General features: G+C 43.4%; 1 protein-coding gene across 1 annotated transcript in view; it reads left to right on the top strand.

Moving 5' to 3' along the window:
* The first annotated feature begins 7,382 nt into the window (after positions 1 to 7,382).
* Positions 7,383 to 26,465, top strand: part of triob (trio Rho guanine nucleotide exchange factor b) — a 114,587-nt gene continuing 95,504 nt past the window's right edge. The window contains 8 exon segments of the mRNA XM_086218971.1: positions 7,383 to 7,589; positions 12,015 to 12,236; positions 13,067 to 13,159; positions 14,419 to 14,553; positions 16,960 to 17,835; positions 17,971 to 18,564; positions 19,555 to 19,683; positions 23,783 to 23,974. Coding sequence (XP_086075097.1) covers positions 7,383 to 7,589; positions 12,015 to 12,236; positions 13,067 to 13,159; positions 14,419 to 14,553; positions 16,960 to 17,835; positions 17,971 to 18,564; positions 19,555 to 19,683; positions 23,783 to 23,974 — 2,448 coding nt within the window.

The following is a 26,465-nucleotide window of genomic DNA, read 5'->3' as shown; positions in this document are numbered from 1 at the left end:
TTTCAAGTTGATTGGAGAAAAGGGGGCGGAGTTATTTGCGAATAAGCCCCTTTTAGGGTTAGGGTTAGGGTTTAGGGTTAAGGTTGGTGTTAGAAACTTTGGAACCGTAAGATGTAGGAGGCTGAAAGTTGTTGCATAGGATTGTGATGATTATGGGAGTGATTGGTGAAAATTTCAAGTTGATTGAAGAAAATAGGGCGGAGTTATTGGCGAATAAGCCCTTATTAGGGTTAGAGTTAAGGTTAGGGTTAGGGAGTTTGGAACCCTAAGGTGTAGGAGGCTGAAATTTGGTGCAGAGGGTTGTGATGGTTGTGGGAGTGATTGTTGAAAATGTCAAGTTGATTGAAGAAAATGGGGCGAAGTTATTGGAAAATAAGTCCCTTTTAGGGTTAGGGTTAGGGTTGGGGTTAGGGTTAGGGTTAGGGACTTTGGAACCCTAAGGTGTAGGAGGCTGAAAGTTGGTGCATAGGGTTTTGATTGTTGCTGGAGTGATTGGTAAAATTTTCAAATTGATTGGAGAAAAGGAATCAGAGTTATACGCGAATAAGCCCTTATTAGGGTTAGGGTTAGGGTTAGGGACTTTAGAACCTTAAGGTGTAGGAGGCTGACGGTTGGTGCATAGGATTGTGATGGTTATGGGAGTGATTGGTAAAAATTTCAAGTTGATTGGAGAAAATGGGGCGGAGTTTTTGGCGAATAAGCCCCTTTTAGGGTTAGGGTTAGGGTTAGGGTTAGGGTTTAGGTTTAGGGTTTGGGTTAGGCTTAGGGTTAGGGACTTTGGAACCGTAAGATGTAGGAGGCTGAAAGTTGTTGCATAGGATTGTGATGATTATGGGAGTGATTGGTGAAAATTTCAAGTTGATTGGAGAAAATGGGGCGGAGTTATTGGCGAATAAGCCCCTTTTAGGGTTAGGGTTAGGGTTACGGTTTAGGGTTAGGGTTGGGGTTAGGGTTAGCGTGAGGGACTTTGGAACCGTAAGGTGTTAGAGGCTGAAAGTTGTTGCACAGGGTTTTGATGGTTGCTGGCGTAATTGGTGAAATTTTAAAATTGATTGGAGTAAAAGGGCGCGGAATTATACGCGAATAAGCCCTTATTAGGGTTACGTTTAGGGGTAGGGTTAGGGTTAGGGTTTACGGTTAGGGTTGGGGTTAAGGTTAGGGTTAGGGACTTTGGAACCGTAAGGTGTAGGAGGCTGAAGGTTGGTGCACATGCTTGTGATGGTTATTGGAGTGATTGGTGAAAATTTCAAGTTGATTGGAGAAAATGGGTCTAAGTTATTGGCAAATAAGCCCCTTTTAGGGTTAGGGTTAGGGTTATGGTTTAGGGTTTGGGTTGGAGTTAGGGTTAGGGTTAGGGTTTGGGTTGGAGTTAGGGTTAGGGTTAGGGTCTTTGGAACCATAAGGTGTAGGAGGCTGAAAGTTCTTGCATAGGGTTTTGATGGTTGCTGGAGTCATTGGTGAAATTCTCAAGTTGATTGGAGAAATGGGGCGGAGTTTTTGGCGAATAAGCCCCTTTTAGGGTTAGGGTTAGGGTTAGGGTTAGGGTTTAGGTTTAGGGTTTGGGTTAGGCTTAGGGTTAGGGACTTTGGAACCGTAAGATGTAGGAGGCTGAAAGTTGTTGCATAGGATTGTGATGATTATGGGAGTGATTGGTGAAAATTTCAAGTTGATTGGAGAAAATGGGGCGGAGTTATTGGCGAATAAGCCCCTTTTAGGGTTAGGGTTAGGGTTACGGTTTAGGGTTAGGGTTGGGGTTAGGGTTAGCGTGAGGGACTTTGGAACCGTAAGGTGTTAGAGGCTGAAAGTTGTTGCACAGGGTTTTGATGGTTGCTGGCGTAATTGGTGAAATTTTAAAATTGATTGGAGTAAAAGGGCGCGGAATTATACGCGAATAAGACCTTATTAGGGTTACGTTTAGGGGTAGGGTTAGGGTTAGGGTTTACGGTTAGGGTTGGGGTTAAGGTTAGGGTTAGGGACTTTGGAACCGTAAGGTGTAGGAGGCTGAAGGTTGGTGCACATGCTTGTGATGGTTATTGGAGTGATTGGTGAAAATTTCAAGTTGATTGGAGAAAATGGGTCTAAGTTATTGGCAAATAAGCCCCTTTTAGGGTTAGGGTTAGGGTTATGGTTTAGGGTTTGGGTTGGAGTTAGGGTTAGGGTTAGGGTTTGGGTTGGAGTTAGGGTTAGGGTTAGGGTCTTTGGAACCATAAGGTGTAGGAGGCTGAAAGTTCTTGCATAGGGTTTTGATGGTTGCTGGAGTCATTGGTGAAATTCTCAAGTTGATTGGAGAAATGGGGGTTGGATTATACGCGAATAAGCGCTTATTAGGGTTAGGGTTAGGGTTAGGGTTTACGGTTAGGGTTGGGTTTAAGGTTAGGTTTACGGTTAGGGACTTTGGAACCATAAGGTGTGGGAGGCTGAAGGTTGGTGTATATGATTGTGATGGTTGTCGGAGTAATTGGTGAAAATTTCAAGTTGATTGGAGAGAATGGGGCTAAGTTATTGGCGAATAAGCCCCTTCTAGGGTTAGGGTTAGGGTTTAGGGTTATGGTTGGGGTTAGGGTTAGGGTTAGGGACTTTGGAACTGTAAGGTGTAGGAGGCTGACGGTTGGTGCATAGGATTGTGATGGTTGTCGGAGTAATTGGTGAAAATTTCAAGTTGATTGGAGAAAATGGGGCTTAGTTATTGGCGAATAAGCCCCTTTTAGGGTTAGGGTTAGGGTTAGGGTTAGGGTTTAGGGTTAGGGTTGGGGTTAGGGTTAGGGTAAGGGACTTTGGAACCGTAAGGTGTAGGAGGCTGAAAGTGTGTGCATAGGGATCTGATGGTGGGCTGAGTGATTCGTGAAAGTTTCAATTTTATTGGAGAAAAGGGGGCGGAGTTATTGGCGAATAAGCCCCTATTAGGGCTAGGGTTAGTGACTTTGGAACCGTAAGGTGTAGGATGCTGATGGTTGTTGCGTATGATTGTGATGGTTGTCGGAGTGATTGGTGAAAATTTCATGTTGATTGGAGAAAATGGGGCTTAGTTATTGGCGAATAAGCCCCTTTTGGGGTTAGGGTTAGGGTTTAGGGTTAGGGTTGGGGTTAGGGTTAGGGTAAGGGACTTTGAAAGTTATTGCATAGGGTTTTGATGGTTGCTGGAGTGATTGGTGAAATTTTCAAGTTTATTGGAGAAAAGGAGTCAGAGTTATACGCGAATAAGCCCTTATTAGGGTTAGGGTTAGGGTTAGGGACTTTAGAACCTTAAGGTGTAGGAGGCTGACGGTTGGTGCATAGGATTGTGATGGTTATGGGAGTGATTGGTGAAAATTTCAAGTTGATTGGAGAAAATGGGGCGGAGTTTTTGGCGAATAAGCCCCTTTTAGGGTTAGGGTTAGGGTTAGGGTTAGGGTTTAGGTTTAGGGTTTGGGTTAGGGTTAGGGTTAGGGACTTTGGAACCGTAAGATGTAGGAGGCTGAAAGTTGTTGCATAGGATTGTGATGGTTATGGGAGTGATTGGTGAAAATTTCAAGTTGATTGGAGAAAATGGGGCGGAGTTATTGGCGAATAAGCCTCTTTTAGGGTTAGGGTTAGGGTTAGGTTTAAGGGTTAGGGTTGGGGTTAGGGTTAGTGTGAGGAACTTTGAAACCGTAAGGTGTAGGAGGCTGAAAGTGTGTGCATAGTGATCTGATGGGGGGCTGGGTTATTGGTGAAAGTTTCAAGTGGATTGGAGAAAAGGGGGCGCAGTTATTGGCGAATATGCCCCTATTAGGTTTAGGGTTAGAGACTTTGGAACCGTAAGGTGTAGGAGGCTGAAAGTTGGTGTAACGGGTTGTAATGGTTGTTGGAGTGATTGGTGAAATTTTCTAGTTGATGGAGAAAAGGGGGCGGAGTTATATGCGAATAAGCCCTTATTAGGGTTAGGGTTAGGGTTAGGGACTTTGGAACCGTAAGGTGTAGGATGCTGAAAGTTGGAAAAAAGGGTTGTGATGGTTGTGGGTGTGATTGGTCAAAATTTCAAGTTGATTGGAGAAAAAGGGCGGAGTTATTGGCGAATAAGCCCCTTTTAGGTTTAGGGTTAATGTTTTGGGTTCGGGTTGGGGTTAGGGTTAGGGTTAGGGACTTTGGAACCGTAAGGTGTAGGAGGCTGACGGTTGGTGAATAGGATTGTGATGGTTGTCAGAGTGATTGGTGAAAATTTCAAGTTGTTTGGAGAAAATGGGGCGGAGTTGTTGGCGAATAAGCCCTTATTAGGGTTAGGGTTAGGGTTAGGGACTTTGGAACCGTAAGGTGTAGGAAGCTGAAAGTTTTGGCATAGGGTTTTGATGGTTGCTGGAGTAATCGGTTAAACTTTCAAGTTGATTGGAGAAAAGGGGGCGGAATTATACGCGAATAAGCCCTTTTTAGGGTTAGAGTTCGGGTTAGGGTTTAGGGTTAGGGTTGGGGTTAGGGTTAGGGTTAGGGTTTAGGGTTAGGTTTAGGGTTAGGGACCTTGGAACCGTAAGGTGTAGGAGGCTGAAAGTTGGTGCATAGGGATCTGATGTTGGGCTGAGTAATGGGTGAAAGTTTCAAGTTGATTGGCGAAAAGGGGGCGGAGATATTGGCGAATAAGCCCCTATTAGGGTTAGGGTTAGTGACTTTGGAACAGTAAGGTGTAGGAGGCTGAAGGTTGGTGCACAGGGTTGTGATGGTTGTCAGAGTGATTGGTGAAAATTTCAAGTTGAATGGAAAAAAGGGGGCGGGGTAATTGGTGAATAAGCCCCTATAAGGGTTAGGGTTAGGGACTTTGGAACCGTAAGCTGTAGTAGGCTGAAAGTTGTTGCACAGGGTTGTGATGGTGGTCGGAGTTATTGGTGAAAATTTCAAGTTGATTGGAGAAAAGGGGGTGGAATTTTTGGCGAATAAGCCCCTATTAGGGTTAGGGTTAGGGTTTAGGCTTAGGGTTAGGGTTAGGGACTTGGGAACCCTAAGGTATAGGAGGCTGAAAGTTGGTGCATGGGGTTATGATGGTTGTCGAAGTGATTGCTGAAAATTTCAAGTTGATTGGAGAAAAGGGGGCGGAGTTATTGGCGAATAAGCCCCTATTAGGGTTAGGATTTAGGTTTAGGGTTAGGGGTAGGGACTTTGGAACAATAGGGTGTAGGAGGCTGAAAGTTGGTGCATGGGGTTGTGATGGTTGTCGAAGTGATTGGTGAAAATTTGAAGTTGATTGGAGAAAAGGGGGCGGAGTTATTGGCGAATAAGCCCCTATTAGGGTTAGTGTTAGTTTTAGGGTTAGGGTTAGGGTTTAGGTTTAGGGTTAGGGACTTTGGATCCATAAGGTGTTGGCGGCTGAAAGTATGTGCAGAGGGTTCTGATGGTGGTCGAAGTGATTGGTGAAATTTTCAAGTTGATTGGAAAAAAGGGGGCGGAGTTATTGGTGAATAAGCCCCTATTAGGGTTAGGGTCAGGGTAAGGGTTAGGGTTTAGGGTTAGGGTTAGGTACTTTGGAACCGTAAGATGTAGGAGGCTGAAAGTTGGTGCATATGGTTCTGATTTACGTGGGGGTGATTGGTGAAAGTTTCAAGTTGATTGGAGAAAAGGGGGCGGAGTTATTTGCGAATAAGCCCCTATTAGGGTTAGGGTTAGGGTTAGGGTTTAGGTTTAGGGTTAGGGGTAGGGACTTTGGAACCATAAGGTGTAGGAGGCTGCAAGTTTATGCGTAGGGTTCTGATGGTCGTCGAAGTGATTGGTGAAAGTTTCAAGTTGATTGGATAAAAGGGGGCGGTGTTATTGGCGAATAAGCCCCTAATAGGATTAGGATTAGGTTTAGGGTAAGGGTTAGGGACTTTGGAACCGTAAGGTGTAGGAGGCTGAAAGTTGGTGCACAGGGTTTTGATGGAAGTCGGAGTGATTGGTGAAATTTTCAACTTGATTGGAGAAAAGGGGGCGGAGTTATTGGCGAATAAGCCCCTATTAGGGTTAGGGTTAGAGTTTAGGGTTAGGGTTAGGATTAGGGTTGGGTATTTTTGAACTGTAAGAGGTAGGAGGCTGAAAGTTGGTGCATACGGTTCTGATGGTCGTTGGAGTGATTGGTGAAAGTTTCAAGTTGATTGGAGTAAAGTGCGTGGAGTTATTTGTGAATAAGCCCCTATTAGGGTTAGGGTCAGGGTTAGGGACTTTTGAACCGTAAGATGTAGGAGACTGAAAGTTGGTGCATAGGGTTCTGATGGTATTCGGAGTGATTGGTGAAAGTTTAAAGTTGATTGGAGAAAAGGGGACGGGGTTATTCGCGAATAAACCCGTATTAGGGTTAGGGTTTAGGGTTAGGGTTAGGGTTAGGGACTTTGGAACCTAAAGGTGTAGTAAACTGAAAGTTGGTGCATAGGGTTCTGACTTATGTCGGAGTGATTGATGAAAGTTTCAAGTTGATTGGATTAAAGGGGGCCGAGTTATTAGCGAATAAGCACCTATTAGGGTTAGGGTTAGGGTTTAGGGTTATGGTTAGGGTTAGGGACTTTGGAACCGTAAGGTGTAGGAGGCTGAAAGTTGGTGTATAGGGTTCTGATGGTCGTCGGAGTGATTGGTGAAAGTTTCAAGTTTATTTGAGCAAAGGGGGCGGAGTTATTTGCGAATAAGCCCCTATTAGGGTTAGGGTTATGGTTAGGGTTTAGGTTTTTTTGTTATAAGCACTTCAGTGGCCAGCGGTTTGGAGCAGATCCCGAGTGTGCAGGGTGCAGTTCAGCGATCTGCCTTTGTCTTTGGGGCGCTGTGCGTAAAAGTTGGCGAGAGCGCATATTTTGCGCAGGTTTTACGCACAAAGTTTTACGTAGCTGGGATTTGTAGTTCTTGGAATGGTAGGTGTCGATCGATTCAGTAGCTTCTCCCCTTTCCAAAGACTACAAACACTGCCGTAAAGAAGAAGTCTACGCGACACTATTCAACTTTGATTCCGCAGCGGTCGCAAAATTTAAATGTTCCGAGTTCGTACCGAAACAGATTGAAATCACCATAAAAAGGAAACGTATGCACTAAAACAGACACACGACCCTGTTTTGTGAGCATTAGAGGCCAAAATTTGATCGAGAATTGAAAGTAAACATTGTCGTCAAATTTCAGTACATTATTACAGTGCCCAAGTACGTCCAACGTTTTTTTGGCCCGCCGGCGGGCCGATCGGGCTCTAAGGGTTAATTATATTAAAACAAAGTGCAGGGGCCTTCTGGCAGCATTTCTTAAAACTCACTCAAATGGATAAATAAATAAAATAGCTGCCTGAATCAGAACTCTTTGCATAACCTTCTCAACTGTTCTGAAATCTTCCATTACCTCCTTGGCATGCTGGTATGATCTTGTACATTCTGTGTCCAGGTCATTCTGAAGTGTTCTTGAGTGACACAACAGAACAGGCCATTGCTTAGAACATGTGGTTCAAAAAGAGTTCTTCTACCACAGAGAAGAACAAGGAAACCGGGACAAAAAACTTGGTGCAGTTTCAAGCACCATCAAGACGAGCCAATGTGGCAGTCTATGATGCACCCGTGAGTGACCGGAGCCGCATGCCTCTGAAAAGCCATGTGATAGGACGTTTCAAATCCCTTGAATCCATCGCCAAAGAACAGAAAGAGAGGGTCAGTCTGATTGCTGGGGAGCTGAAGTCTTTATGGAGCATGACATTGAACTTTCCGCATTTATTGGATCAAGCCATTCATGCAAAATTAGAAAAGCTCCTACGAGACTATGACTATTGCAGAAAGAAGCAAAACTTTGATTCACTGAATGAGCTGTTTGATGTGACCCAGGTGAAAGGCCAATGACTGTGCAAAGAGGATTAGAATCTCTACAAACTTCAAATCCAAAGCAAAGGCCAGGTTGGTTATTCCACTGGCAAGCCTGCCAGTGCCAAGACCATCCACCCATCCAAGCGAAGGAAGACATTGCCAGGGAATTAGTCCAATTCACCAAAAGCATCCACTTCAGCAGAAATAGTTTCTTCTGAAACTGGCACAGACTCATGCGATGCTAGTCAAGAGTCTGAAGACAGTTCTTGGGAAGATGAGGCTGGAGTATCAGCAAGTAAAAGGAAGCATAACCCCACCGGTGTTGCAAGGCGCCTTATTATAAGCGCAAAGCTATCGACTCACGGAGCAGCAAGGGTGTGCCGTCAGCTTTCTGGTGAGGGCATCGAGATCCCAACCCCAAGTCAGCCAGGAATCCACAAGGCTATCTACAGGAGAGCTGCTGAAGTGAAGCAGCACCTGGTTAGCACACTTCATCAGGAAAAGTGGAGCTTGCATTTCGATGGTAAAAAAAATTGATGGCATTGAACATCAAGCAGTGGTCCTAAAAAATGAAGAAAAGGAAATCAAGCTGAGTGTGCTTCAGTTGAAGGATGGTACAGCCGCAACCAAAAGAACAAAAGGGCTCCAGGGTGTCTTACAGGAGTTCAACTTATGGGAATCAGTTCTGATGATAATTGCTGACACGACAAGTGTAAACACCGGAAAGAAGTCAGGTGTAGTCGTTCAGCTGCAGCAGGTGTTTGAAAAGAATGGGAGTCCCTGACCCAAGTTCATCAGCTGTCAGCACCATGTGCTCGATCGCATCCTATGTGTAGTCATGGACCAAGAGCTCCATGGCACAACCAAATCTCCAAACATTGAGTACTTCTTTGTGAAGGACTTGATGAACAATTATGACTGACTGACGGCAGCTTTCAGCAATGGAAGAGCTGAGATCAAGGAAACTGGTGGTGTGCAGCGCAGCACCATGCAGAAGGACAGAGGAGAGCGGCGCACAGGGGAGTGGGGGTGTCCAACTATCCGCACAATCGTGCTAAAAATATGAGCGGTGTTCACATTCCTTTTTTTCGATTTTAAATGTTCTGCTTGAAGCAACTTTTTATGAACCCTCAGATCAACTGTCCCTCACTCCTGATGGTGTTGGAGGTGAAGACTGCAACAGTAACATGTTACTGCGATGTATTTCTTTTAAAGTAACTATTTTATACCCATTACTGAAATGATGAGGTTAAATGACTGACTGAATGTCAACTAAGGAGTCCCCACCCGACTTCATTCTGTAATTTACAATATTTACATTAGAATATTATATTGCATAATACTAAATAAAAAATATAACTGATCTGGATGCTGCATGACTCTTAGACTTACTTTATGTTGTCACAGGAAAGTGACAGACACACTGCCATAGTTAAAGGTGCTGTGATTCTGGTGGAAAAAAAACAATTTAATAATGATACGTAACTAAGTTATTTATCTCCAGAATCACTCGAAGCACCTTTTAAATTTACGTAGACTCGAGGAGCTGCTCAATCATACTTAGTGGAAGACGGGGAAAAAAAGAACATTTCAACTTCATCTTTAGGTGGCTCTCTGTATCTTTCACCCTTTTTTCAGTGTAAGGGATCATTGTAGCTCATTTGACCTGTTAAAATTGCTCAGGGAGCATGAGTGTGACAAAAGCCTCCCGTGGATTTCCTTATTCATTTAGTAACTTCCCTTGATTTAATGCGGCCTGATTCAGAGTTATTATAATAACCCCAACGCTTTGTGCAACATTTAATGGATGGTGTTATTATGTATAGGGTTCAGTGTCAGAGCTCCAGGTGCCATTGATAGAGTTAAACATTAATGCATTTTTTGCAGTGTTTCTTCAATTATATTGTTGAGTTGATAACTTTGGTTTTGCTCTGCATGTGTGTGGAACTAAAGATCACAACTCCTTGTTTTCCCCGGGTGACGGAATGTTATCGCCACGACCTGTATGTTGTAGTAGCTTGGTAGCTCGGTTTGGTATGAATACGCATACCATTATACCCCTAGTCCTCTGTGCACATATGTAGATATTCCATTGAAAATATGTCATTTACAGCTAAAATAATTTGCCACACCAACAATATCTAAACTGTATTACCGATCAAGTTATTTTCATGGAAAAAATGTGCTTCTCTTAAAGATTAGAATTTCAAAATGATCTTGAACTTTTGAGCACTATATATATGTGTGTGTGCGTTTATGTCCATATGTATGTGTGTGTGTGTGTGTGTGTGTGTATACATACACACACATACATATAAATACACAGAATATTTCACTAATGTTTATAATATAAATGTATTTGTTTGTGAAATATTCTGTGTATATGTGTGTGTGTATACATACACACACACACGTATGTACAGTATACATACAGTATATACATATGTGTGTGTGCAAGGAATGTATTACTAATCTAGAAACCACAACACTACAAGTGGAATAGTTATCTTTGTCCTTTTCAGAAAGAGTGCTTGCAGAAACTGCCTGAGGTCTGAGCAGCAGCTTCATCAATGTGGCATCAGTGCACTGGAGGTAAGATGCTGGTATCATTTAATTTGGAAGATATTTAAATTTAAGGAGTTATAACCAACAGGAGAGCATATATACTATGCCACCCTTTAATTAGAATTTACGATAGTCTATCCCCACCATATTCTCCACTTCATATCATTTCTTGCAGATGCAGTGGACCTGTAAGCATTGTATTTTTTCTGCAAACAAAAGAGGACAGTTGTTAAAACACTATCGCCTAAAACATGGGGGCTTCACCCGGCAACAGCCAATACCATGTCTGCATATGGACTGCTTATGCACTTTCAAATCTTTTAATGCACTCAAAGTGCATTTATGTTTTTGGCACTCTCAGTCACACATTGGCCAAGCAAGTAAACCTACAATTGCGTTTCACTGCCAGATATGTGAATACCTTGAGCCCTGCACTGAAGCGGAATTTTTCACACACTTGCGCAGCCATTTAAAACTTAAACAAACTGTTCCATGTCCATATGAAGGCTGCCATTTTCAGAGTAATGTATATTCAACGTTTAACGCACACAAAAGTAAAGTACACAGTGACAGTGCTACAGAAAAATTTAAAACTGGTGTGGAATCAAACATTGAATGTCCAGATCAACTGATCGAAGTGGAGGAACAGGTTTCTTCACAGGACGACATCGAGTGTATATAAATCGGGGGAAACAAGGTGCCCCAGAGATGGCATCAAGAGGCCTCAAAAGACCGAAAAGATATGAGGTAAATTACTTACCGGAACTCCCTGAGGGACAGAATGAAGATAACCTAGAGGCCCAAAGAAAGCTTCTGGTTGAAGAAATGAAAAAGCAGAACCCCAGTGGAACTGTCATTGCATCAAAGATGGACCAGACCTTCTCACTACGGAGGAGGGAGATTGTGGAGGACGGACCTCCTGTGAAAATACTGAAGGAGCGGTGGCCAGCTCTTTTTACAGAGAGACAATTACTGATTCATATGCTTTTTTTGTTTTCAAATTTGATCGTCGCGGCCTACGGACATTTGGATTTCACCACACGAGCAGGATGGAGACATTTTGTGCTTGTTTTGTACTTTATTTTAAGTTTTAATCTTGAGCGCCATTCACTGCCACTAGCCGCGATCCTGTTTTCTGCCCTAACTCCTGGATTTTGCTGTGAACTGAAGATCTGCAACCATCCTCATATCCGCACAGGGGTGAGTACATAGTGACTGGGTGATTATGCCAGGGAGGAATATCCCTGTAGAGATTATCTGCTGACTGTAGGCAGAGGCAGGCTAGCGCTTCCCGTTGATTCCCAGCATTTGAGCTAAGCTAATAGAGGTGGGTGAGCTCTGCCTGGCTCTCCCTTGTTACTGCATGCACAGTCGAAAGAATGGTATCCCTCTGTTTGTCATGGACTCGGGAGTGAGGCAAAATATGAAAACAAAAAAAATGTTGGCATATCGCTTTAAGCTTGGGCCAGTGACCAGTATAGTTTTGACCACCTGCTATAAATTGAAAAAAAATTATAAAGTAAAAAAAATCTGTATTTCATGTTGAGTTTTTATGCACAGCTGTAAGCAGCACCAGTGTGCTTTATATGCACTCGAGTTATTAATTATTGGGATTATTACTTAATAAAGTAAATTCCACTCGCAAGGTAAGGTAAATTCCAATCGCACTACTTCTCAAAAAAGTCTGTGCTTTTCCACTGTGTGTCGTAGGTGTTTGCAGAGTTCAACCGGATAGCCACCACAAACCTGCAGAATGAATACTATGATGCCCTGGACCGCTACACATCTCGCCTTGTCACAATTTTCAAGTCCAAGAAAGGGAGCATTGAAGAGACATTGGCTGAGTTTGTACAGCAAATTGGTCCAGGAGTAACCAAGAAAGGGAGCATTGAAGAGACATTGGCTGAGTTTGTACAGCAAATTGGTCCAGGAGTAAGTATACTACAGGAAGGCATGGAACTATATGAAAATTTCATGTCACAATTATCCTGTCCAACATGACTGCAATTCACAATATTATCATGATCATCATCAAAATATTCTTAAATTGCACTAAAACATGCTGGAATGAATTTAAACTTACATTTTGTAAGGAAACCTATATTATTTGATCGCTTTAGCAAGTAATATTAAATTTCATGAGTTAAAACAATATAAGTGAAAAGTTGAATCTTTGAAAAATGAAACATTTATTATGTAATATATTATTTGATTTTTGAAGATTGATGATTGTCATGAAAAAAAGCAGTATTAAATTTGAAAAAATGAAAAATATAAGTATTTTCACTCATGGTCTCAGACTTTCCAACCCTACTGTATGCACGTAAATGCTTGCTGCAGAATAGCTACTACTGGTATTGTAAGACAACACTGACTCTTAACAAAAAGGGAGGTGAGGTAGGAGGCAATGGGACAGACAGTGCGTACTCTTTACAGTATTACAAAAATTTATCAGTGAATTTATTCAGTATTTATAGAATTACAAAGTGTATAGATAATGAGCCCTACAGAGCTTAAGTTGCTACTTATATTGTCTTGGGTATTTTAAGTACTGTTGGGTATTTATAATACTTTGTTAAGAGCTGTTGCCAGTTGCCGTACATAACACTATAGCTGTGGATTAATAGCTGTCTTAAAAATCATTTCTCTAATCAGTAAGTGTTTGCAGCATGTCTTAATGTACATTTTGACAAATGCTTCTGTACTGTAATGTTTTAATGTTGCATAATCTTGAACTTTATTTGTTCATTATCCATTTGTAGAAATCGGATGTGACAGCACTGCGCACCCTTGTCCTGCGAGGCCTCCCTGTTCTACTTGGTGATGACCCCAGTAACTTCTACCACACCTGTTCAGTAAGTTCTCCTAGTTACATCTTAATTTAGCACACAAAGTTGTGGGTGGATTTGCTTTATGTTTGCAATATCTTACTGAGAGTCAGATAAAATGATTAATGCTGATTATATACCTGTCAGTTTAGTACAGAGATGGGCATAACCTGCATGATAACTGACAGTTTAGTGCAGGCCAGCTGGATGAGGTTACCAACCTAGCTTCTGTGAAATGGAAGAAATGCACCTTTCATCTCACAAACAGGGGCTTGCCTTGTAGTTCACCTGGTAGAGATGCATCACATATCAAGGCTGAGTCCTAACCATAGCAGCCTGACTGTAATTTTTAGGGCGCCATTTGCTGCATGTCACTGTCTCTTTCCCCTGCCTTTCCTGTCTCTACTGCAAGGCTGCCCAAAGTGGGGCCTGTGGGCCAAAGTTGGGCCACTAGATGTTTTGAGTGAGACATTAAAGGGATAGTTCGGGTTTATGGACATGAAGTTGTATATAATCCTCTTTGGCAGTGCAGCTCATGACAAGTGATTGTGTCACCTAATGTGTCCTGTGGGCGGAGTTCGGGGCTCCTAAAGTTTTGAAGTAGGAAGTTCCGGCTAGGTTGCTGGGGTCACGAAAATAAAAAGTTTTGCTTCCCAAAACAGGTTGTGTTCAATATAGTGATGTATTTCCGTCCCAAAATCACTGTCCAGAAAAAAGTCAGACTTCACTATCAAGTGGCACTACTTTATCTCTTGCTCTATCTCTCTCTTACGAGCTCCATTTTTGTCTTTTAATGTTTGTTACTTCCACCCCTCATATATTAAAGTAGCTCATTTTAAATTAATTGTTCCATTAGCAATCCAAAAAATAAATAAATCACTGATTGTGATAGATGTAAAAATGTTGAATACTGGCCCTGATAATTGGCCAGGCCGATAATAGGTCTACTTCTACACACAACATGAAAGATAGACTAATAGCATCACTCATACAGTGCTAAGCTTGCTTGCTATACTGTGGTATGGCATTGTGCATAAAATGTAGGAAATTTCTCTCCCTCATATATATCAGCTAGTACAAGCCAATAAGACAGTGAAGGAAACTGGTTGTAAGGAAGACTTTGATACTTCATTTCTTCACTAGATGTGTGTAAAATGTTTAAGGCTGACTAATGTTGATAAAACTGCTAAGTGCATTGCAGGCAGAACAGATTACTCTCGATGACAATTGATCATGCTCATCCACATTTCACTGTTGTATCTTTGTTTTTGTTTGGTTTTATACAGGTTTCTGACAGTGATGAGGCCTGGGCCCAAGTATCTGTTGGGGTGCTGACTGTCGTCGATGACGATGTGCCGCTCTCTCCCACTAACCTCCACCTTGAGCCAGTGTCAACTGCCATCATTGTTGAGGGAAGTATGGTAATAGAAGATGTCCAAAACCTACCTCAAGCACTTTGCCTCTTGTTTGGGCTGTCATATGCTCTGCACTTGGACTATCCTAAAGCCATGAAAAACACTTTCAACTTCATTCAAAGAGTGATGCTTGGGTTGGGACAGAACAAACTCTCACCAAAACTGCAAAGTCTCAAAAATCTCCTGTTGAGTTAGAGTGATGGTTTGGTATGAGATCTCACTTGTTTATGACAGTGGATCTGGTCGATTTTTAAGGTATTCCTTTCACATTGTCAGCCCATGGGTTCATTACCAAGTTATGTCTATAGGCATTGGTATTCATACATGTGAGATTCAATACCAAAGTCATTACTCTGATGTTGTTAGGCTAACTGAATGAAGCCACTTTGCAATTGTCAGCTTGTTGTTTGTTTTGCAAGTTTGGTATGTAAATTGTTAATGCTATTACATAATTAATGCTGTTGTTTCAAGATTTTGTTAAATGTGAGGGTTGGATTATTTTTCACCCTGTAATTATTATATTTTAATTTGTTTTTATTTTAAGTCTGATACATCAGCTGGCAAGTATGACTGGCAGATTATTGTACCATCACAGATTTTGGTACTGGTTTATGTGTAGGCAAAACAAGTCCATGACACCCAGTTATTCACAATATTGCTCATGCTGAGTTGGAAGAGCAGTTCAAAATAGTTAAGGACTGGGTGTTTCAGGTTATTATCCCAAAGAAGTTCAACATGCCTATTTGACTACAAAATTGGAGGGTCTATTGAATGTTTTGTTAGCACTTTATTTCATTTTATTTTTATTTATATTTATTTATTTGCACAGTCTGCCTACAGAGTTTAGAGTATGTATAACCTTTCAACTGCATATTACTTGAGATTCAACAATTCAATGTTGTGTAAGCTTTATATGTAGATGTTTAACATATTTTTATACGTGACTATTCTTGAACATACAGGGTATGTCCAGTGATTTGAATGTGAAATACTCACTGAACCTGTTGAATATTCAGTAAACTCTCTGGAGGTGGACGATCCAAATAGTGTTCCCAAGTTTTTGTTTGAACCAAATAACATGTCAGTTTATTGTCATTGAATATGTTTTTTAGTTTGATGGGCCTGAAAAAGTCAGTTTTGGTTGGGCTTACTTTTTTATACACTGTTGATGGTATACAGATGCCAGTATTTGCTATGGCACATTGTATTTTGAAAGAAAGTGTGCTTCGTGAGTTTTGAGATATGATGACATAAGCCAGCGATACTTTTGTGGTTTACCACTGTTTTCAGCCCTTTGTGCCTGTTCTTTATAGTTACCAAATACTATACTACAATGCTACCTCTGCTGTTTTAAGAATACACTTTGACAAACAGAGGAATCCATTTTTTCCTGTTCCAAAATATTTCTGATACAGGAAGGTCAGTAATTCAACTTTATTGCTGGTATGTCAGTTTTAAACATCTGTTCATGCAGAAGAAAGATTTCAAAAAAGAAATAAAAAATATGCACTATTGAAATTTGAACTTGAACATGTCACCCCACTGCTGGTTTCTCTTCACTGGCTTCCAGTGGCAGCCAGGATCAAATTCAAGGCACTTCTCTTGGCTTACAAAACAATCACAAGAACGGCTCCAGCCTACCTGGAATCCCTGATCCAGGTCTACTCTCCTTCTCGGCCACGACGCTCTGCATGCGAAAGACGCCTGGTGCTTCCAGCCCAGCGCTTCTCCAAATCCCTAGCCAGACTCTTCACTTCTGTTGTTCCCAAATGGTGGAACGAACTACCCAACTCTGTGCGTTCTGCTGAGTCCCTTTCTACTTTTAAGAGACAATTGAAGACTCAATTGTTCAGAGAGCACCTAGGCCAGGGGTCACCAACTATATTTGTCAGAGGGCCAGAATTTTACCGGACAGTCACCTTGGGGGCCGGACCCTCAAATAAAAATTAAATAAAAATCAAATTTTTCCACAACATTATTTGATGTTTATTGTTTATATTTTTTCCATTTCATTACAAAAATGAAGGCATGTTTAGGCTTTATGAGTTAGGCTCCTATCACCTATACCACAGTCAACCACCAGGAGTGATTGAGATATTTTGCCTCAACTCAATTAAGTCAACTTTATTAATAGAGCACTTGAAAAACAAACACCGCGGAAGTGAAAGGAAACGGCCTCTTAGCACAGGTAAAATGGCACTCTCAAAGGCCATGAAACGAAAAGTTGATGTGGAAAACAGATCCTTTAATAGTGACTGGACTGAAAAGTACGCATTTATCATGCCAACCTTCCGAAATGCGTCACCTGTATGCCTCATTTGCAACGAAACTGTTGCTGTTGCAAAAGAATATAATCTGCGCCGTCACCACAACACTAAACATACAAATTTCAAGGATTCATATCCTGAGCAGTCAGAGGCCCGTCAGAGAAAAATCGCCACATTGAAATCTGCCTACTCCCATGCAAGGGGCATTATTACTCGAACTTTAACCGATCAAGAGAGAGTAACGTGTGCATCTCTGCGGGCTGCCTGGGTGCTTTGCAAACATAACCGACCTTTCACGGAAAGTGAGGTTTTAAAGGAGTGCATGCTCGCCGTTCTGGAGGAACTTGGCCCCGACAAATCCATGGACAGAGTTATTGCATCTGTCAAACAAATACCTCTCTCTGCTTCAACTGCTGCACGTCGTGTACACGTCTTGGCAGAGCATGTCCAGCAAGCTGTTATTGACGGGATCAAGGAAGCCAAATACATTGCGCTGGTTATTGATGAGTCCACTGACAACACGGATATTTCACAGTTGTGCGTTTTTGTCAGATACTTTGATGGCAAAGATTTCCGAGAGGAGCTGCTGGCATTGCTTCCGCTGGAGGGCAACACCACTGCTGACGTCATCTTTGGAAAACTGGAGGATTTTTTTAAAAGCCATGGATTGTCCCTGGATAAAATCAACCTGACAGTAACAGATGGTGCACCTGCCATGATTGGCAAAAACAAGGGCCTGGTGAGCAGAATAAAGACTGTCGCTCCTAAAACTAACGCACTTCACTGTATTATCCATCAAAGTGTGCTGTGCGCAAAACTAAGTGGGGAGCTCAAAGAGGCGATGGAGAAAACTATGCAAATTATTAACCACATCAGAGGAAATTCAAGCACGCAGCACCGCCTGTTCCGCAAATTTGTGCTCGAATCCCAAGCTTCTCATGATGACCTGTTGCTGCACAATGACGTGCGCTGGCTCAGTAAGGGCAAAGCACTGGAGCGCTTCGTTGAACTTCGTGCCCAAGTAGTTGATTTTTTGAAACAAAGTAAATCAAAAGCGGCAGCTGACCATCTCCGCATCATTCAAGACAAAGAATACATGTGCAACGTTGCATTTTTAACAGACATTTTCTCCCATTTGAATACACTTAATCTGCAGCTGCAAGGAAAAGAAAAATCAGTAGTGGATTTGGTGGAAAAACTTGATGCCTTTGGGAACAAACTTGATCTGTTCCATGCAGATTTGTTGTCAGAGAGGCTGCTGCACTTCAACACACTGAAGACGGTGGGAGAAAGCAACGTAACAGACAAGATGAAGACATTCATCACACAATTAAAAGACAACTTCTCCGCTAGATTCGATGACTTTTTCATTTCCAGGGATGTCATTGGATTTGTGCGCGACCCATTCACCATCAGCCCAAGCGGAGAATTCTCCACAAACGCGGTGAAAATGGTGCCGTTGGACCAGGCGGCCATTCAGAGCGAGCTGGCTGAAATCCAGGCCGCAGGTGACATGAAGGCTGCTCTCCGTGGTGCTGAAAGCCTGAGTGCATTTTGGGTGTCTTGTCCCGAGGACTATGGCACATTGAGGACGCTGGCTATGTATGTGCTCACCATGTTCGGTTCAACCTACACCTGCGAGGCTGCATTCTCCAAGATGAACTCGATAAAAACACACGAGAGGAACCGACTGTCAAACCAGTCTTTGGAGGACTGTTTGCGTATAAGTCTGACAGCGGCCAATCCTGATGTGAAAAAGTTGGTGTCAGAGGGGAAATGTAACTTCAGCCATTAAGCAGTGTGAGTAGCCCATTTCAGCCTTTCAATTTGAAATCGCTGGCCCACTTAATGTGCGAACATTATTTGTGAGCTGTTTTGTTCTGGTACTAAGTTAGAATTTATTAACCATGCTATTTTAAGTTATGCCAGTTGGTTTTTCCTTCTTTTTTTGTCCTGAGAAGTCTACCATTTTGAAGCGTGTTGTTGAGACTTTGAAATAAAAACCAAATGTTATGTAAGGGCATGAGGAAAAGTAAAAAAGAACAGTGTGAAACAATAAATGTTAAACAGTGCAACGAGTCTGTCCTCATTTCGGAATGTAGCCTAAATAGTCATAAATGGTGGGGATTACTGACAGTTAAGAGTCTTAGTTGTTTCTGTTTTCAGTTGCTTTAATAGTGTGGACCACATGATATATATATTTTTTTCACTGTATTTTTCCACCGTTCTTTTTCCGCCATTTTCCCCCTCTCCAATTTAGTCGTCGCCAATTCCTCCCTGCCGAGAATCAGGGAGGTACGGTCATCTTCGTCATGCACAGGCATGCGGTGTCCGCCTGTCGCATTTCGTTAGCGCAAACTACCTCGACCACCAACAGGAGCCGCGACCAGGAGCTAATCCCCATCCGACTCCCCTCCCGCAGACGCCACCTATTGCGTCTGTGCAGACGTCAGGCCTAGCTGGTCTCCGCAGTGATAGCACAGTGCAGTTTCCAGTCGGCTACCCTGTTGCCCCATGATATTTTCTCTTTGATCCTCACAATTTTGGAATCCTGTCGCGGGCCGGATTGGACGGCTCGGCGGGCCGGATTCGGCCCGGGGGCCGCCAGTTGATGATCACTGGCTTAGATGAATCAAATGAATTCATGGTGGGATGCTAACATGAATTTATATGTATTTGTGTGTGTGTGTGTGTGTGTGTGTGTGTGTGTGTGTGTGTGTGTGTGTGTGTGTTGTTCAAGGTGCTGGACTGGATAGAGAACCATGGTGAGGCCTTTCTCAGTAAACACAGAGGTGTTGGCAAGTCTTTGCACAGAGCCAGAGCTCTGCAGAAGAGACACGAGGACTTTGAAGAGGTGAGCTTTATTCAAGTCATTCATCATGGAAAGCAGGCATGAAAAGGCCATCTGAACCGGTGACAAAGGGCAACCTTGGTGGACGCAGACCAGACTCTCGCTCCTCTGGTTGAAAGACCGAATGGCCCTTTGTAAGGGGTCATACACCCCATTCTCTCAAAGTACCCCCCACAGGGTGCTCCTGGGAACACAGTCGTAAGCCTTCTCTAGATCCACGAAACACATTTGGACTGGTTGGGCAAACTCGACAATTCTACAATTTCATTCAGCAGACGCTTTTGTCCAAAGCAACGTACAACACAAGCAAGAATTCAGACTTAAGGAAAAACCCTTAGTAAGCGCAAAAGTGCTTCAGTTGTGATTTTGTCACAGGTATTGCCATCTAGAGGCAGAAGAAGTGTCGCCTCCCCCCCCTCCTTTTTTTTTTGGACAAGCATATAACATCGCACAACACAGTTAGTGCTACATAATCACTAAGTGCTGGGTCTTGGATCCTCTGACTTATTCTACCCCACAGGACAAAGAGGAGAAGAGTAAGGTTAAGTGCCTAGGTGCTCCCTGAACAATTGAGTCTTCAATTGTCTCTTAAAAGTAGAAAGGTACTCAGCAGAATGCACAGAGTTCGGTAGTTCGTTCTACTATTTGGGAACAACGGAAGAGAAGAGTCTGGCTAGAGATTTAGAGCAGCGCTGGGCTGGAAGCACCAGGCGTCTTTCGCATGCAGAGCGTAGTGGGCGAGAAGGAGAGTAGACGTGGATCAGGGATTCCAGGTAGGCTGGAGCCGTTCTTGTGATTGTTTTGTAAGCCAAGAGAAGTGCCTTGAATTTGATCCTGGCTGCCACTGGAAGCCAGTGAAGAGAAACCAGCAGCGGGGTGACATGTGCCCTTTTGGGCTGGTTGAAGACCAGACGTGCTGCTGCATTCTGGATCATCTGCAGAGGCTTGAATGAGCATGCAGGGAGGCCTGCCAGAAGAGAGTTGCAGTAGTCAATGCGTGAGATGACAAGAGCCTGAACCAGAAGCTGTGTGGTCTGTTGGGTCAGGAAGGGTCTGATCTTCCTGATGTTGTAAAGGGCATAACGGCAAGACCGAGAAACTGAGGCCACATGAACCTTAAAGGTCAGCTGGTCATCAATCGTGACACCCAGGTTTCTGGCTGAGTTTGTGGGCACAAGTAGGCTCGAGTCAAGTTGGACACTGATCTGAGGCTGAACAGATGGACAAGCTGGAAAGACCATAAGTTCAGTCTTAGACAGATTCAGTTGAAGGTGGCATTCCTTCATCCATGTGGAGATATCAGCCAGACACACTGACACGGGCCTGCTTAAAAGTAGCAGGAAAAATGCCAGTTTCCTGGGAGGAATTGACAATGTGTGTGACTGCAGGTTTGATAGTGGGCAAAATGGTCTGCAGGATGCTGGTGGGTATTGGATCGAGAGGACAAGTTGTAGGTTTTGAGCTCAGGAGAAGTCTGGAGACCTCATCCTCGCTCAGAGGAGCAAAGCAGAAGAGTGAAACAGCAGTGGCAGGTTGGTGCTGACTAGACTGGTCAGGCTCAGAGAACTGGTTGCTGACTGCAGCAACCTTTTCAGTAAAAAAGGAGGCAAACATGTCTGAAGTAAGTGCAGTGGAAGGCTGAGCAACTGGAGGAGAAAGCAAGAAGTTAAATACCATAAACAGTTTCCTGGAATCAGAAGTGGCACAGATCGTGTTCTGATAGAAGGCTTTCTTAGCGGACCGTAAGCATGAGGTGAAGGAACTCCCATGCCCCCTCCAGCACCCTTGGCTAGGGTGAAGAGCTGATCCATGGTTCCACGGCCTGGACAACAACCACACTGCTCTTCCTCAATCTGAGGTTCGACTATCGACCTGACCCTCCTCTCCAGTACACTGGCATAGACCTTACCAGGGAAGCTGAGGAGTGTGATCCCCCGATAGTTGGAATACACACTCTGGTCCTTGTTCTTAAAGATGGGGACCACCATCCCGGTCTGCCACTCCAAAGGCACCGCCCCCGATTTCCACGCAATGTTGCAGACATGTGCCAACCAAGACAGACCCACAACATCCAGAGCCTTGAGATACCCACCCCTGGAGCTCTGCCACCCCAGAGTTGCTTAACTGCCATGGCGGCTTCTGCTCCCGAGATTGGACGACCCCCCCCCCCCCCCCACGCACTCCCCAAACTCTATCTCCTCCATGGAGTATGTGTTGGTGGGATTGAGGAGTTCCTCAAAGTATTCCTTCCACTGCCCAATTATCTCCCCAGTTGACGTCAGCAGCCTCCCGTCCCCAGTGTGGGCAAGTTGCCGCCTTCCCCCCCTGAGGTGACATACAGTTTGCCGAAACTTTTTGGAGCTGACTGATAGTCGTTCTCCATGACCTCACCAAACTCCTCCTGTTCAAAACATAAGCACAGACCACCGTCAGGGCCCGTTCCTCGACCCAGAGGTGCAGGGAAGCAACACTTTGGTCCACCGGGGTGAACCCCAACATACAGGCAGAGTCTAGGGGTGACCAAAAACCCCTCACCATTGAGCCCCTACCCCAGGCCTGGCTCCAGGGCAGGCCCCGGTGCCTGGGTGCACTTCCGGGCTGGATACACAAGACACTTTTTCATTTCTCCATGAGGGGTCTGTTGAACCGTTCTTTGTCTGGCCCTTCGCCTAGGACTAGTCTGCCTTGGGTTACCCTACCTGGGACAAAATGCCCCAGACAGCATAGCTCCTAGGGTCACTAGAGCACTCAAACTCCTCCACCATGATAAGGTGACGGTTCCTGACAGTAACAGTTTTAATATTGTTTTTGTTTTTTTCCTAGTCTCTATCGACCTCGACAGCCCATTGGTTGTTTTTCTTGATGGACATTGACTTAATCTAATGATATCTCTCAGCCCTCCTCGGCCTGCCCTTTACCTGCCCCTTGACCAAAGATAGGTCAGCTCAGATTGTCAGATTTTTCTCTGAGCTTACTGATGATGGATAGGCCACCACATAAGTGCAAGGGGGGTGCCGAAAAGCACAGAGAAAAAGGCAAAAAAGTCTGTGAGTAGGTGCAGAAAAATGTGCGTAACTCACAGACATGTTTGCCATTGCCCCAACATTGACTAAGATTGTTATATTGAAACACGTTCTCCTGGTGGCATAATTGTGAAAATGTACAGTATCATGAGCAGATTTTATTAAACACTGAAAAGACACCCCTAGCTGTGTTTCTTTGACATCTTTCACTTCAAGATGGGAATTGTGACACTCTCAAGATGTGAAAAATGTATTTTAATGCTTTAAACAACACAATGTGAACACATATCCTCTGGTATGTTGTGTGTCTCTGCATATCGTATAAGTAATCATGGTGGGCCGCCATGACCAAAAATGCCAGGGCCATTTTTTGATTCCAGTTCAGCTCTGATGAAAAGTATTTTCTTTCCCTAATCAAATACATAACCAAACACAGTATCTATGGATATGTGAAAGTTGCATTCTATTAATTATTCCTTTAATCATAAACTCTGCATCAGATCAAAATATGTAGCACAGTCATATTTAAGGGCAGGGGCTGAGGTTTTTTAATACATCAAAAGGATCTGCTTTGTTGTTGTTACACTGATGCAGATATTACCAGCCAAAGAATAGTCATATGAGATACATACACAAATGTTTTTTCACTGAGTAGTCCCACCATTGGTTTGGCAGTCCAGTGTTGGAGTTTCCATTTGGATGCTGTTCCTTCAAAATTAATCTGTGCAAATTTCTCACAGTTAAGACTCACTTGTAGAGAGAGAGGTGTCATTTGACTTCAGCTGTTGTGACAGGCTGTCGGCTCAGATATGACCATGAGTTAGCAGTATGGCCAATAGAACAAAGGCGATGTGTTCCATGTTAGAGACAGAAACTGCTGACCAACCGCAGCTTGTTTGGTAATGCATTATGCAGTAATGATCCAGATATGATGTACTCATTACTGGGATGACTACATAACACTACATTGCAGAGTTGCATTTAATGTTCTGTTACAACTCCTACAACAAATTAGCCACATGTTTCAACACTGACCATGCAGTGTCTGTCCTAAAACTACAGTAGGTTTTGGACTAAATCTTGATATTTTGCAGAACACCTACACAAATGCTGACAAGTTGCTAGAAGCAGCAGAACAGTTAGCCCAGACTGGGGAGTGCGACCCAGAAGAAATCTACCAGGCTGCCCACCAGCTGGAGGATCGCATCCAGGACTTTGTGCGACGCGTGGGGCAGCGGAAAGTCTTGTTGGACATATCCGTTGCCTTTCACACACATGTCAAAGAGGTGTGTACTCTTCTCCTTTCCTCTCAACACTAATTAGCCCTATTTGCCTCATGAATATCAGTTTATTGCTATTTTTCACATGAGAATTTCATATAGGAATAATAGAAGATAATTTGTCAAATCATTCCCAGCAAGTTTTCTCCAGGTTACCCTCTTAGCTACTATATCCTCCCATGTATTTGGATCTATGTAGCATTTTTTGATGTTTGCTTTTATGTTGTCCTTAAACTTTTTATTTGATCTCCTGAGGCACTTTCTCCTGTGAGAAGGTGGAAGTATAGAATTTGTTTTTGAGGGCTCAAGTCAGGCACAGGGATTAGATGGCCAGTCAAAAGAGGGGGTCTTGAACTGGGACTGGGCGATGGTGGCAGTGACAGTGAAAGTGTTAGTTAGCCTCCTCCAGGGCACTGGTGTTGATGCTGGTGTGTTTGGCTTCCCAGATGATGTGGGGATTTTTCAGAAATAATATATAGTATATATATTCAAAATACACTCTTGTTGCATCAAAGAAACTTGAGATGGCAAGCTGCTGGATCTCCAGAGACTCCTTTGTCCAGTTTAGATTTTTCAGTTGCCTAAATTGAGATTGGACAGCTGCCTTTGTGTTGACAAGAGCTGTTCTTTTAGCATTGTATTCATGTCATTTTGTAAGTTGATAAAGGTTTGTTATTCTTATCTTACCAGTCTTGATGTTTGCTGAGTTCATAGCCAAAGATGCTTTTGCTGGAGTCTATATGATAGACTTAAGCATGTCTTGTTGTCTTTCTGTCCTCTAGATATTGCTCAGGCAGATTAATGCTGAGATTAGTCTGGAGGTGTTGTCACTTTGACATTCAACGTTGAGTTTGGGCCAGCATTTGCTTTTATGAACCATTCTTTTCCGCATTGGACTGATAACCATGATAGAGTGAAAGACATGGTGGTCTGTCCAGAAATCAATTTCATTGTTCATCATTTCTAGTATTGAGCACATCCCAGGGATCTTTGGTGCAGAAGACTGCAGGGCTCAGAATTAGGATGTATACAGGATGTTATAGGTAGGGACACCAGATATGGACTTTTTAGGGCAGATATGATTCCAATTTTTTTCCATTACCCTGTGATATAAGTGTGTCTGCCTCCCTGACCCATGGAGAGAGCTGGTTCCACAGTAAAGGACCCGGTAACTGAAGGCTCTCCCTCCCAGTCTATTTTTAGAGACACTGGGAGTCACTAATAGACCTGCATTCTGGGAGCGGAGTGCTCTGGTAGGACAGTAAGGAATAATTACCTCTTTCAGATAGGATGGATCTTTATCATTAAGAGCCTTATAAGTCAGCAGAAGTATTTTGAAGTCGATTCTAAATTCTAAAGAAAGGCAGTGGAGAGAAGCTAATGTGGGAGAGATGTGTTCTCTCTTCCTAACTCCTGTCAAATCCCTTGCTGCAGTGTTCTGGACTAGCTAGAGACTCTTTAGAGAGTTTTCCGGACTACCTGATAGGAGAGAGTAACAGTAGTCCAGCCTAGAAGTGTTAAATGCATGCACCAGTTTCTAAGCATCACTCTGGGAAAGGATATTCCTAATCTAATGATACTGCTCAGGTGGAAGAAGGTGGTCCTACTGTAGTTAAATGCTTTATGTAGGAGCTGAAAAAAAAGTCCTGATCAAAAATGACTCCTAGGTTCCTTGTGGTTGTACTCGCGGTCAGGGTGATGCAATCTAGAGTAGCGATCTGATTAGAGAGGGTGTCCCCTATAAAGCCTGGTTAATGTTTCTGTGTCGCGTCGACGCCGTACCTACGCCGTCACTGAGCATTTATAGTTCTGCGTCGAGGGAATGCGTTGCTCTGCAATTCACCGCTAAGCTGCTCAGGGGGGGTCGCAGTCTTTATAGTGCCACTAAGAGAAGTTGTAGAGGTGGTCGTACTTGCGCACCTCCTCGATAATCTTTTCTTCGGCTTGGTCCATTTTTTCTTGGAGCTTTGGTTCTGAGCGGACCAATCACAGTCCTTGACGTTCACGTCACCCCGCGTTGACGCGACGTGTAGTTGGGATTTTTTGGAGGCGTGTGTCAGGCTACATCGTAGGGTCCGCGTTGGGGTCTGCGTCGACAGCATAGGTACGGCGTTGACGCAACGCAGAAGCATAAATCAGGCTTAAATGCTCAGTGACGGCATCATGTCGACACAACGCAGAAGCATAAACCAGGCTTAAGGTGTCAGACAAATTTTAGGTGCCAGGGTCACTCTCTTTCAGTCTATATCCTGTTCCATAGCCCTAGAGTGCTGAGCCAATTCATCTAGATGGCTTATCTGTGGCTATGGCTAATCAAAGATGACCATTGATGAACTACCTTGGGTTTGTTTTTTCATCTTCTATCTGTCATTTTTGCAGCTTTATATTGAGAAAAACAACTGGGTTAAGCTGACAGCATGTGTGGGCTCTTTTGAGCATTGATGTCTGTTTACTTTAATGCTTTTCTCTCCTCTTGATGGTGGTCTACACTACCCAA

Source organism: Aulostomus chinensis, chromosome 11 (assembly GCF_037954235.1).
Source record: "Aulostomus chinensis isolate RoL2024-O1b breed Wild chromosome 11, RoL_Achi_v1.0, whole genome shotgun sequence".
NCBI lineage: Eukaryota > Metazoa > Chordata > Actinopteri > Syngnathiformes > Aulostomidae > Aulostomus > Aulostomus chinensis.
Note: the sequence above shows the minus strand (reverse complement) of the source record. Positions and strands in the feature narration are given on the sequence as shown.